The sequence below is a fragment of the Daucus carota genome, chromosome 2, assembly GCF_001625215.2.
Source record: "Daucus carota subsp. sativus chromosome 2, DH1 v3.0, whole genome shotgun sequence".
NCBI lineage: Eukaryota > Viridiplantae > Streptophyta > Magnoliopsida > Apiales > Apiaceae > Daucus > Daucus carota.
In genome coordinates, this window is record NC_030382.2 from 51,693,393 (window position 1) to 51,706,298 (window position 12,906).

Below are 12,906 nucleotides of genomic sequence, written 5' to 3' on the forward strand. Positions count from 1 at the left end.
TTGTTCTTTAAGTTGTCAATTAAAATTGTGTTTCAAAAACAAAGATAAAATACGTTTTTGTATATATAGAATTAGCTGGTGTTCTGCAAATGTTTTCTTGTAACAATTTTTAGAAAAGTATAATAAATATCGTTTGTTTGATAGAAACTCCTGGATGGATAGTGCTTGCGGGTTGATGAAGCATTAGCAGTGTTCGAAACCAAACCATGGCAACAAAGGAAATATTGGCTATAATATCCTCCTCAATGGGTATCGTAAAAAGTTGAAAGTGGAAGGTCAATAAAACCAGTAATAAATTAAAAGTTACGATCAGACGGCATCATCTTTTAATCTTTATTATAAATAAAATAAAATGAAGACAACATGTCTGTCAATTTAGGTTTTACTGGAAGGAGATCAATCTCAACCGCCACACAGAAGCTATGCATATGAATCTCACGGATCATCACGGCTGGCATACCTTCGAGCACCTCCCTATGCACTGTTTCAGGTTCCCATTGTCTGTCAAACACAATCACACTTGTCAGTAATCTATTGTATCCAGAACAATCACCACAGGTGGATTTAATTAAATTAAAAATGCATCATAATCAGTGCAGATCTAGGATTCGAAAGCAAATTTTTAAAAAATATCTATGTATTTTATAATTTGGAACACTTCTATAATCCTGTAAAACTTAGAACGATGAAAAAATGTAAAAAGAAATTTTAGGAGAATACGTGTCTCCGGGCCTCTTACTAGATCCGCCTCGACACATAAAATTATATTGGAGCCTGCCGCGTGGCCTTACCGAGAATAGTTAAAGTGTTGCAGAGATCAGCCGCGCAACCAAGCTGACAGTAGTAGTTGAGCGAGGGCTGGGGCGAAGAAGGGCGGCAGCTGCTCAAACATTTGTAGTAACACGGATAGGTGGTGGTTGTGGGAATTCTGTCTCCTTTGAGAATAATGCATTTGTTGTAACACCCTCCCCAGCATTCATATTCTGTTGCTGCTCTTGCGCCGCTTGTTGCCAGTACTAATAAAACGATTCCCAACAAAATCTTGTTTACGTCTAATTTTGTGTTAGTCATCTCCATCGTTACTAGATTTCATTGCCATCTTCATCGCGCATATAGTTTATATGGAGGATGTAATAAATGGAGCAGGGTGTGCTTCTCACCAGCTAGACTGCCAACTGTTTTCTAACATTTGAAAGTCATATATGTTATGCTTGTTAGCCGCAGAACTTCCGCACAGGCTGACGTTCATGGCAGTTTGCTGCTGACCTGACTGCTAATGTTATTTCCTTTTTAGTCTGAATGAGATTTACTATGACATTTGGTGCCAAATATTTGGTCATTTTAGTATGGATAAGACTTACTATTTCAGCCATTCGGTGTGAAATAAGTGCTCATTCGTAAGAAAAACTATTGTGCTTGTGCATATGGTATATATTTGATTTGATCCTTGTCAGTTTGACCAAGACTCCAAGAGGGAGACCATATCAGGATTAGGGTCACGGGGTTACCAAATATCCAAACATTTGGTAGCAACTAGAATAAATTGTTGTATTTTAAATAGAATAAATTTTTGTATTTTAAAAATAGAAATATATCTATAATTTAGAATTGTTATAAATAAAATATATATTTTATATAGTCAAGTTAGGTAGAGTATCGGAGTCTTAAAGTCCACATATATTTTACAAGTAAAATACTTGTAAAATATAATTTAAAAGAGATATTATAGAATATATTATTATTTCGAATGATATTCTGCGAATATTATTATTTTATTAAAAATCTTGTCGTAAATTATAGCTTAATATTTTTTATTCGGTAAAAATCTTGAAAATCATTATTCTATATATATAGCTTAATATTTCTTATTAGTTGAGAATTTTTGTCGTAAACTGAATTTTAAACTTGTTCAATAAATTAAGATCTCAGTCTTTTCTTCGCAAAGTACCCGAGAATAGTGTTTTTTTTTTACTTAGAATGGAAAGAAAAGTAGGTTTTGTTTGCGAGTCTAGTTAGAACTTTTACAAATATCAAACCATACATAATTTTTGAAGTTTCTTAATCATTTTCAATGAGAATTTTCCTATCTGAAGCCACCTAAGTGTAAGATGATACCTGATCTCCATCAATCCTCTATGTTCGGAGAAAGGGTTTGTATTAAGAAATCAATTGAAATTGTTTTCTAATACTTTAACTAGTTTCATACATAAAAATATAATATTAAAAATTTGCATTCAAATAAATTAACATTATAATATATTCTGTTTTTTAAAAAAATTTAATTAGGATACTCCAGATTACCATAGCCACGGGCGACAGCTACGATAGAGAGTCCTAATTCCGTGCTTTATTTGTTAATGAGAGTAAAATCAAATGGCCCTTCAATTTGAAACCCTAATTTCAGTTGATTTCTCATTTTCCATCTTCTAATTAATTGTTTCATATGTATAATTTCATTTTACAAATATATAATTAAATAATCTGGAGTATCCTGATTAATTTTTTTTTTAAAAACAGAATATATTATAATGTTAGTTTCATCTTCTAATTATATTTTTAATAAAAATATAATATTAAAAAATTTGCATTCTGCCTTTTAATTAAACAATTAATTAAATACTCCAAATTATTTAATTAATTGTTTCATCAATACCCTTTATTAATAAGCGAAACCACTTTTCGGTGGAACATCGGTACCAAAAGTACCAAAATTTGGTCACTTTCATATTAATTAGGATTTTAGATTCATTATTATACTATTATCAAAAGACTTCTATATTGAATAGAACTTTATTATTAAAGACCTCAATATTCATTAGGATAGTGAAAGACATCTGTATTGATTAGAATTTTATTATTAAAAACTTCAATATTGATTAGGATAATGTTATATAGATTTTTTATTTAATAACAATAATCATTATAGAATTATGAAAAGATTTTCATATTGTTAGGATTTTATAATTATTATTATACATTTTTAGACTTTTATAATTATTATTATACAATTATGAAAAGACTTCTATATTGATTTGGATTTTATATTAAAAATTTCAATATTGCTTAAGATTATTACACTACTATAAAAAGACTTCTATGTTATTTAGGATTTTGTAATATAACATTTATCATATCCGCACAGTTAAATTGCTAACAATTTAACTTATGAAACAGTTCTATCAAATTCATATCAAAATTTGGCTATCATCATAATATTTTTAATTAACAATTATTACTATTACTAAAAAACTTCTATATTTGACATGATTTTGTATTATAACAATTATCTCACTAATAAAAATATATTACCAACAAAATTATTTGTTTTAATTTTTTAAAACTCAAATAATTTAATATACGGAACAACTCTATAAATCTCTTATCATGCTTCAGAGTTCAAATAAATAAAAAGTTCATATTGATATTAATATAATATCCTATCAATAGAATAATAATGTCAACAAAATTATTCGTTTTAATTTTTAAAACTCATACACTTTAATTTACGAAATAAATTTATACCAAAGTACCAAAAAACTTGGGTCATATATTTTTTAATAATAATAATTATTATCATTCGGTGTTTTACAGAAGGTTGCGATAAAGACGAATAAGGCGGTGGTAACACTGACCATATTGCAACATATAATAAAAGAACCGAAACTCTAGACATATGTCAAATATTCGTTTTAATTTTTAAAACTCATACAATTTAATTTACGAAACAAATCTATAAAATTTCTATCATATTTCAGAATTAAAATAAACAATAATTCAATCTTTATACCAAAGTACCAAAAAACTTGAACATAACCTACAAACTGTCATATGTTTACAAATATTGCAGACTAAAAAAAATTAAAATTGAAACGAGTAGATTATTTTTAAATAATTTTGGACTCTAATACTCTTATTTTGTGGACTCCATAGAATAGGGACCCATATTATTATGAAATAAATTTAAAGTAGGATCAAATTTTAATAATATAGAAAGTCTTATATTAAGTAACAATAATTTAAATATCTTTGAAAAACAATAATTTAAATAGTTATAATGAAAATATGATAATGTAATTAAAAAAACATTATTTTTTCAATAAATAACAAATTTTAAATTTTTATTTAAACCCGTGCTTGGCACGGGTTATCAACTAGTATGTATAATTTCATATTACTGTTTTCTAAACTTTAATGCGTCGAAGAAATGCTAATTTAAGTCGAACCGACTAGTAAAATCTACAGTAATTTACATCACGAGAAAGACTAAAAGTGACAGATGTCTGTATGAGACAATTCCTCTGTCAAATAAGTACACGTATTGTTGAGAAATAAGATTATTATATATATATTTCTTTGACATTAAATGATCTATATTTGTAAAATGAAATTATACATATGAAACAATTAATTAGAAGATGGAAAATGAGAAATCAACTGAAATTAGGGTTTCAAATTAACAAGTAAAGCACGGAATTAGGACTCTCTATTGTAGCTGTCGCCGATATTTCAGGTACGTTTGTGTTAATTGACTTTTGTATGTTATTTCTTTTTAAAATTCAAATCTTTATATTGATATGAGGTCTGTTTTGAATATTCTTATGCATTATAGTTGTGTGTAGATGTGTTTTTTTGTTTTATGTGTTCATTTGATTGATACAGATCTGATAGTGGAGTTTTTATGTGTGTGATGGGGTGTTAAAATTTGGGGGTTTTGTGTTGAGGGTTAATTTGAGATGGAAAATAGTCTAGTGAAGGAAAGTGATGCCGGGGTTTCGAAGAAAAATGGGGCTGTTGATGATCAGAGAGTGGGTCGGGGGCGTGGGAAGGGTAAGAGTGGTGTTGGTGATGATGGTATTAGGAAGAGGAAGAGTGGAGGATATGTTGGTTTGGATGGTGTGGAGTCGAAGGTGAAGAGGACTAGGAAGGGTTTCAGTGATGGGGGTGGGTCTAGTTCGGTAAAATCTGATGTCCCGTGTATGGATTCAGGTCAGAAGTTGGATGGAAGCTATGGGTTGGGTGGGTTTTCACCCAGTCTGGGTGGTGATGGTAATGATATTCAGGTTCCAAGAAAGCAGCGGGTATTTGGCAGGATTAAGAATTCTTTGAAAAAACCATTGGTGGGATCATCTAGCGTGGTTGATCAGAATGATGAGCTGAACTCTGATTATAAGAGTGGCCAGACTGATGCAAAAGGAGTATTTTGGAGTGGTAGTAAGTGCGATAAAGTGAATGGAGGTGATGCTTATTTTAGAAGAGCGAGGAGATATGAGAAGAAAAGGAAGGGTTTGGAATCAGGTAGTATAAAGGACGAAGAAAAGGTTAAGCCTGCAGATGATCATGGTAGATGTATTAGTGATGATTTCCAGGATGACGAGGAAAACCTTGAACAAAATGCAGCACGGATGCTTTTATCTCGATTTGGTCCTTGGTGCACTGATCCTTCATCTGGAAGCAAAAATGAATTGAGTCATCCTGGTGAAGAAAGTGTCAGTCACACAGGGAACTTGCAAGGTGGTTCCAATTGCCCTTCTGCGGATAATGATAGCAGGATACTGAGACCACAGCATGACAGCAAAGAGAAGGGATATCCTCGAAAGCGACGCCATTTTTATGAAATTGTGTATAGGGAAAAGGATGCTCGATGGTTTTTGAAGAAAAGGATCAAGGTGTTTTGGCCTTTGGATGAGAGGTGGTATCATGGACTTGTCAATGATTATGACGAAGAGAGAAAGCTACATCATGTGAATTATGATGACAGGGATCAAGAATGGGTAAATCTTCAAGATGAGCAGTTCATGCTCTTACTTTTTCGCAGCGAACTTACAGACGTGAAAAATGCACTACACTCTACCGATGGTAAACTAATTGACAAGATTGGAAAAGATTTAAAGATGAATGGATTAGAAACCAACTCCGATATTCATATGGACTCAGAGCCTATTAGTTCATGGCTGACTCATTCCTCTAGTCTAGCCAAATCTTCTTCTGGTCTGAAAAAACAGAAAAAATCACATTCATCTCACAATGAATTGCCACAATTGTCTAGAAATATTGCAAATGCACATAGGACTTGTAATATATGTTTTTTGGAAAAGGAAAAAAGTGAAGTACGTTCTTCTAAATCTGGAGATAGGTTAGCTGTTGACGCAAATGGTAGAGAATCAATGCTGGATAAATTTACAAATATGAAAGAGAATGGGTCACCGATTGTCTATTTCAGGAGGCGGTTCCGCAAAAAAGGGACTTCTTCATTAGAAGCTGTTTCCAATTTCTCGTCCTCTTGCCTTCCTGTTAATAGTAATGGACAGAGAAGTGTAATGTCTGTTGCTGATAAATTCCAAATTTGGGAAGATAAAAATATTTGTTCTCATAGTCATGTCTTGGGCCCAGACAAGCTAATGTGGTCAATAGGTTGTGACGGCTTGCTGAAGCTGAACCCGGCCTTTTTGCCATTTAAAGAATTTGTTACTCAACTAAGCTTACCAGTCCGTCCTCTCCTGGGTATATCTGTAATTGGTTCTGAAACTCTCTGCTTTATCCATTATCTTTTGCTGCGGGAATCTGGTTCAATTGTGACTACATGGCCTAATGTTTACTTAGAGATGCTTTTTGTCGACAACGAAGTTGGTTTACGGTTTTTCGTAATTGAAGGCTGCCTGAAGCAGGCTGTTGCATTTGTTTCCCTTGTTCTCACTGTTTTTTGTGAAGCAAATCAATTGATGGAGTCCATTGACTTGCAAATTCCAGTAACTACAATAAGATTTAAACTTTCCTGTATTGAAGATCCTAGAAAACAATATGTTTTTTCATTTTACAGCTTCTCCAAATTAAATCATCACAACTGGTTGTACCTAGACTCGATATCTCAAAAACGCTGTTTATCTTATAAGAAACTACCTTTGACCGAATGCACTTTGGAGAACATTAAAGTGTTTAAAGGTCGAAGCAAGCATATATCTTCTGGTGTCTGTGAACCCCCCTTTCAGGTATATTTGAAAACTGAAATTTTCATTTATGCTTAATTTCTTTGTTGATGTTATTAACTGAAAAAGTTTGTATAACCCAAAATATCTGTAGTGTGATTAACTTCTAGATTTTAATTTTTTCATATGTCTTTCGGGGCTCAAAATTGTTCCAGAATATTATACCCTTTGGCCTTTCGGATCCGGGAGACAGATATGTGAGGCAGTCACTTGGTAATGATGCACGGCATCCAGTGCTACCGCTTGCTCTTTCATTTAGCGCTGCACCCCCTTTATTTCATCACCTCCATTTCAATCTGCTGATGAAAAGCAGTATTGCTTCGGTTAGTCTAATGGACTGCGATCCTGCTTGTTTTCTGGACCATCAAGGAAATACTGACCAGTCAACAACCAATAATCAGATTTCCGATCAATGCTCTGTGAAAGTAGCTCCTAAAGGTACTTCCGGAACTTCTTCGTCGCATGAGCTATGTTTTGGATGTCTCTCATGTTCCAAAGCACAGCCAGGAACTAATCCCTTGCCTGCTAGCGTGAACTGTGATAGAAAAATGTCATCTCTACAATTTGAAAACCAGAGTTCTGGAGGAACAGAGACTGATGTTATTGAGGAATCCAAGAATCCAGAATGTTACGATCTGGAATCAGCAAGAACTTTTACCAAAACAAAAATGCTAGCTTCCTTTAATCAGGCCTCCCCAGTCATTTCTGGTGACAGCAACTGTCATAGTTTAAGTAGCATGAGTGTTGAAATTCCAGCAACTGAACAAGCCAAGAGCAATGTTGATGGTAAATGGCCTGGTGTGCGTAGGGCTTCTGATCTTACTTCTAATATCAGCGACGATATTATCTTCAGTCCTGACACTTCTGGTATGAGAAATTTGTGGACTAGCAATGAAAATAACTTAACTTCTTCGCCTTTCGGAGAAGCCTCTCCTGTTTCGCATGGTAGAAGAACAAACGTACCTAAAAGTGTCTCTAGTAATGGATGTAGGAGAGCACGAACTCAGGTCCATTATGCCTTGCCTTTTGGAGGTTCCGAATTCAGTTCAAAACACAAACCTATTGATCCAAATGACCATCCGTTCAGACGAACTAGGCAAGCTAGTGAAAAGAGGACGCCTAATGGTCTTAAAGGTTCTTTAAGGAATCTGGAGTTCTTAGCATGTTATGCAAATGTTCTAATAACTCAAGGGGATCGAGGTTGGAGGGAACCTGGGGGACAAGTTGTTCTGGAACTAGTTTGTCGTAATGAGTGGAGACTTGCTGTTAAGTTCTCTGGAAGTACAAAGTATTCTCATAAGGTAGATCATGTTTTTCTACCTGGATCAACAAACCGCCACACACATGCCATGATGTGGAAAGGAGGAAAGGATTGGGCACTGGAATTCCCAAACAGGAGTCAATGGATGCTCTTTAAGGAAATGCACGGGGAGTGTTACAATCGGAACATTCATGTCCCTTCAGTGAAGTACATCCCTATTCCTGGCGTCCGTTTGGTTGAGGAATTTGAAGATAATACAACAGATTGTTCTTTTACTCGAAGTTCTGGCAGGTACATTCGGCAGATTGAGACTGATATTGACATGGCTATGAATCCTTTGAAGAACTTCTATGACATGGATAGTGAAGACGAGTTGTGGATTGTGAAAAATGAAAAATCTTTCAAAACCCTGGACAGTAACCTAGTGATTACTGATGAAACTTTTGAAAAAACTATGGACATGCTGGAGAAACTTGCATATGCTCAAAAGTGTGATCACTTAACTTCTGATGAAATAGAAAAGGTAATGGTTGGGGTTGGGCCGACTGAAGTGGTCCGTGCAATTTATGAACATTGGCAGCACAAGAGAAAGAGAATTGGGATGCCTTTGATAAGGCACTTGCAGGTATATCAATTTGTTACCTTTTTATTCAGTCTTTAAATACATATCAGGTAACATAAGGTCACGTGTCCAAAATGCGGATATTTATGTTTTTATATAAAAAACTAAGGACACGTCTTAGCTCATAGCTTGTTCAGTATTGCGCAATCAAAGTTCTTGAGTATAGCTTCTCGTGAATAATCTTTATCTGTGGTTAATGTTTCTCAATGTTTTATAGTTCTTCTAGAAGTTCCTTTGAGATGTAAGGTTGGAAGAAAAAAATTAATAATAGGGAAGAATGAGAATTTGGTGTTGTGTAAATAATTTGTCAAGGCTCCTATAAGTTTTTCATTGCCTTTGTGTAAATATATTTTGTTAGTGGATATATTTTTATGTAGGATAGGATAGAAATGGAAGAAATAATGGGTGAGTAGGATTTTGCACTGAATGGAGTTTCAGTTTTGCTTTTGAAGTCATGGGTCATATACTCATATGCCATCTGTTAACTTCTCAGTATTTTATTTGAACATATTAAAGTAAAAAATGTATGAGTGCTGTGCTTGGTAGTCATCTTTAGAAATATAGTTAGAGACAGTACTACTTCATAATCTTCATAATTCCCCTATACTGAGAATCTTGCCTAAATGTAAGAATAAGCTTAGTCTTGAATTCCAAAGAATGTCTTTGTGCAATGGTAAAGCCCTGTATTTATTTTATGCCTTAATGATATATTTATTTAATTTTATTATTTAAGGATTTTGATAGTAGACTTGACCCTTTATATATATATATGGTACATAGTTTGTTAATTCCAAAGAATGAGGTAAATTATATATGTGTGTGTTTATGTTATTATGGTATGAGTGCTGTAGATGGTTTTGTATCCTTGTACCATCTTAGTTAATTATTTTTGCGAAGCCAATAAATTATTGTTGGCAAGTAGATACCAAGTATAAGTAATTTTGTGTTTTCATACAAATCTCAAGTTTCTGGTATTCTATTAAAGTAGTTGTAATCATCTATTATCAGAGAAGGAATCTTATGGAACGTATAATCGTTGTTTTGTATTTTAGGATCTTGCTTCAGAACCGCCAATTCCTCAACCTTTGTCCCTGTCACTTGTCACTGCCTTAGGTCAAGTGACATAAATATCTATCTATCTATATATAGATAGATATGAGTGCATATTAGGTTACTGTCAAGTGACCATTAGGTTTTATAGCTTAAAATTATGTGCGTACATTAATTCCAGTTTTGTCTTCTTGTTGGCACATAATGTAGCTCTTTCTGTTCATACATTGAGTTAGGTGGTTGTTTAGGAAAATTTACTAAAGCTTTGTGCTTTATCAGCCTCCATCATGGGAAAGGTACCAACAGGAAGTACAAGAGTGGAATCAGTTGATGGTCAAAGGCAACAGTATCACTTCATGTGGAGGCAAGAGGAAGGCACCACCTGTGGAGAAACCAACCATGTTTGCTTTCTGTTTGAAGCCACGTGGTCTGGAAGTGCCTAACAAGTGTTCGAAGCATAGATCACAGAAGAAATTTCGTGCTTCCGGCCATGCTTTTGTAGGAGATCAGGATCGCATTCATACTTCTGGTAAACTATACGCTTATCTAATGGTGTTCCATAGTTGGTCGTTTCCTAGCATTTGTATCTATTCTTTGTTTATATTCTTTTGCATGTGCAGGGAGAAGATTTAACTCATCTACAGTCAGAGATGAGAAGGCTGCATATCTTGATATTAGTCCTGAAAATTCAGATAATTTTTCAATGCTTCAGACATCAACAATGACTTACATGACAAGTGATGCTGGTAGTCCTGAATATGTTTCATTGAACGATGATGCATCTGACTTGGATTATTACCCCAAGCCTTGCAAGAACAAGTCAAAGAAAATTGGAGCATTAATGTCCCATAGTAATTTACATGTACGGCGCTCACACAAACAGAGAACACCAGGGAAGAAAAATGGTGTGCAGCAGCAGAGTATGTATCTACATGACTGGCCAAGTCAGAAGCATCACCAAACAGAAGTGTATTCGAGGCATGAGATCATGCAGTCAGGTGTGCAAGATCTTGATGAGTTGCGGGTGCGAGAAGCATCTGGTGCAGCCAAGCAGGCATCTAGCATTGCAAGGTTCAAGAGAAATAAAGCACAGAAATTACTTTCTAGAGCAGATTTCGCTATTCAGGTTGCTGTGTCGGCTATTATGGCTGCGGATGCAGTAAAAAGCCTCCTATCACCGGAGCTATGACGAGTAAATTTGAAATGAGAGGTTATATATATAAAAAATTAGTTGCCCACTTCTGCTTGCTAGTATGGCCAGAGAAATTCATATAAATATGAGAGTCGCTTTGATACTTCGCCCATTAAAGATCGCTTTGCATCTTTGGTCATGCCTTTAGGTTCAATAATTAGTTTGAAGGGGGCTGGTTTAATATGTCAGATTGGTAGCAGCTATGCCTTAACCCAGGCCAGATTCTCAACTAACCAGTTCCATTATCCAGGCATTTTTGGTATGTAAATAGGGATCTTATAACCAGTTATATCACTTTTAAGCTGCAGGTTTTTTTGATGTGGTGTACTGCTCATCTGGTAATGGGCATGTATGCTTGTATAGCGTCCCTCTCAGCCTGGTTGCCTTTCGCAGATATTTTGATACCCTTTCTGCTTTGATCTGATATGATGATGAAAATAGCTAGAACAATACTGTATATTCTTGGATACATGTGAATGACATTACATTTGTGCTGAGAGCTTACGTCAGGTACTAGGGGGTGATTTTAATCTTTTCAATTTCTTTATTATATTTTTTGCTTGTTATGGCTACAGGATGGGAAGAGGATTTTGCTGTACTAATTTTGGTAGGGCAGATGTACATAAAATAGGAAAAAAATATTAGCTGTTGGAATTGGAGATGAGGGAGAAGAAAAGAGTGATGAACAGAAAATTTTAAAATCCTCTTTCATATGTTTGCTCAGAGTCCACAGTAAAATCGAGAACTCATCGACAGTAGTCATTTGATTCCCAACTAAACAAATAGTACATACATACATATGCAGAGTTTGCATTGCGAACAAAAACATGCCAGATTTGTTAAGCATGTTAAGATATATAAGTAACTAAACAAAATTGAAATAAAAACATTGTCTGTATCCATCATAAAATATAAGCTAGCTAGGTACTCAATATCAAACATTCTTTTGAACCATCGTCCATTCTCCCAACTGTATCCGCCGTAGATGGAAACACAACCTTCAATCCTCCGCAGAACACTTTCAGCTTTCGGCTCAGAGTATGATCATAATCACGCCTCCGGAACACAACATTCACAATGATTCTCAAATCGAAAGCAACCTCTCCTCTATGCCGTCGTTCATTCTCGATCTCCGTCATCCACGTGGCTCCTACTATGTTCTTCTGATTCGCATTCGGAGTCTGAAACTTGGACCCGAATGTTCTCTTTTCTTTTTTCCCCAACACAAATGGATCCGCGTAATCTGTGTCCAACAGATGATCTTCGTAAACCAGTGTGGCCTCCACATAATCATACGATACCTCGTACTTCTGGCTCGGGTTCCTGACACTCACATTGGCGCTCCATGTCGTGTTGGAGGCCATGTTTTTGGCATCAACGACGGTCATTTCTAATGACTCTGCGTGAAATTCAGGGATGTCTGAGCCGTAAATGAGCCACGTTAAGAAACTCATCAAAGACATTCCTAGAAAAAGGACTATCATGATTACAAGAAACACGCGAGCCAGCTTGTAGGCCTGGCTTCTTTGCGGAGGTCCTAGTAAAATAAAGGCGTGTGGCGGTGGTTGTGCGCCATATTGGTAGTTGTTGCCAGGGTAGCCAGCTGGATAAGGCTGCGGGGGGTAGCCTTGATAGGGTGGAGGATAAGGGTATCCGCCTGACAGGGGCTCCTCTGGCGGAGGTGGTTGTGGTTGTGGTTGTGATTGTGGTTTTGAGGGTGATTCTGTGGTGGATGTTAAGGTTTTCCGATCCTCTTCTGAGGAGGAAGTAGCCATAGTTAAACTACTCTCTCCTATCC

The 12,906-nt window shown here is 35.2% G+C and overlaps 2 protein-coding genes across 3 annotated transcripts; one reads left to right on the forward strand and one right to left on the reverse strand.

Moving 5' to 3' along the window:
• Positions 1 to 4,341: 4,341 nt before the first annotated feature.
• Positions 4,342 to 11,660, forward strand: LOC108209115 (uncharacterized). 2 transcript variants are annotated; one of them, XM_017379863.2, is made up of 5 exons: positions 4,342 to 4,510; positions 4,660 to 6,986; positions 7,139 to 8,869; positions 10,196 to 10,445; positions 10,537 to 11,660. In XM_017379863.2, exons 2-5 carry the CDS (start codon positions 4,734 to 4,736, stop codon positions 11,103 to 11,105), a joined length of 4,803 nt encoding a protein of 1,600 aa, XP_017235352.1. In that variant the 5' UTR covers positions 4,342 to 4,510; positions 4,660 to 4,733; the 3' UTR covers positions 11,106 to 11,660. The 2 variants fall into 2 exon arrangements, with proteins under 2 accessions (XP_017235352.1, XP_017235351.1); XM_017379862.2 differs by having other exon boundaries at positions 4,342 to 6,986.
• A 368-nt stretch (positions 11,661 to 12,028) lies between these two features.
• LOC108207732 (NDR1/HIN1-like protein 10) lies at positions 12,029 to 12,883 on the reverse strand. The gene has a single exon (XM_017378162.1). The coding sequence runs from the start codon at positions 12,881 to 12,883 to the stop codon at positions 12,029 to 12,031; it is 855 nt and encodes a 284-aa protein (XP_017233651.1).
• Between the last annotated feature and the right edge of the window lie 23 nt (positions 12,884 to 12,906).

What these genes read in the sequence shown, in the direction of transcription:
- LOC108209115 (XM_017379862.2), top strand. Translation starts at nt 4,734, where the DNA reads ATGGAAAATAGTCTAGTGAAGGAAAGTGATGCCGGGGTTTCGAAGAAA. An exon ending in TCTGTGAACCCCCCTTTCAG is followed by an intron (nt 6,987 to 7,138) that starts GTATATTTGAAA and finishes AAATTGTTCCAG; the next exon opens with AATATTATACCCTTTGGCCT. An exon ending in GGATCGCATTCATACTTCTG is followed by an intron (nt 10,446 to 10,536) that starts GTAAACTATACG and finishes TTGCATGTGCAG; the next exon opens with GGAGAAGATTTAACTCATCT.
- LOC108207732 (XM_017378162.1), bottom strand. Translation starts at nt 12,883, where the DNA reads ATGGCTACTTCCTCCTCAGAAGAGGATCGGAAAACCTTAACATCCACC.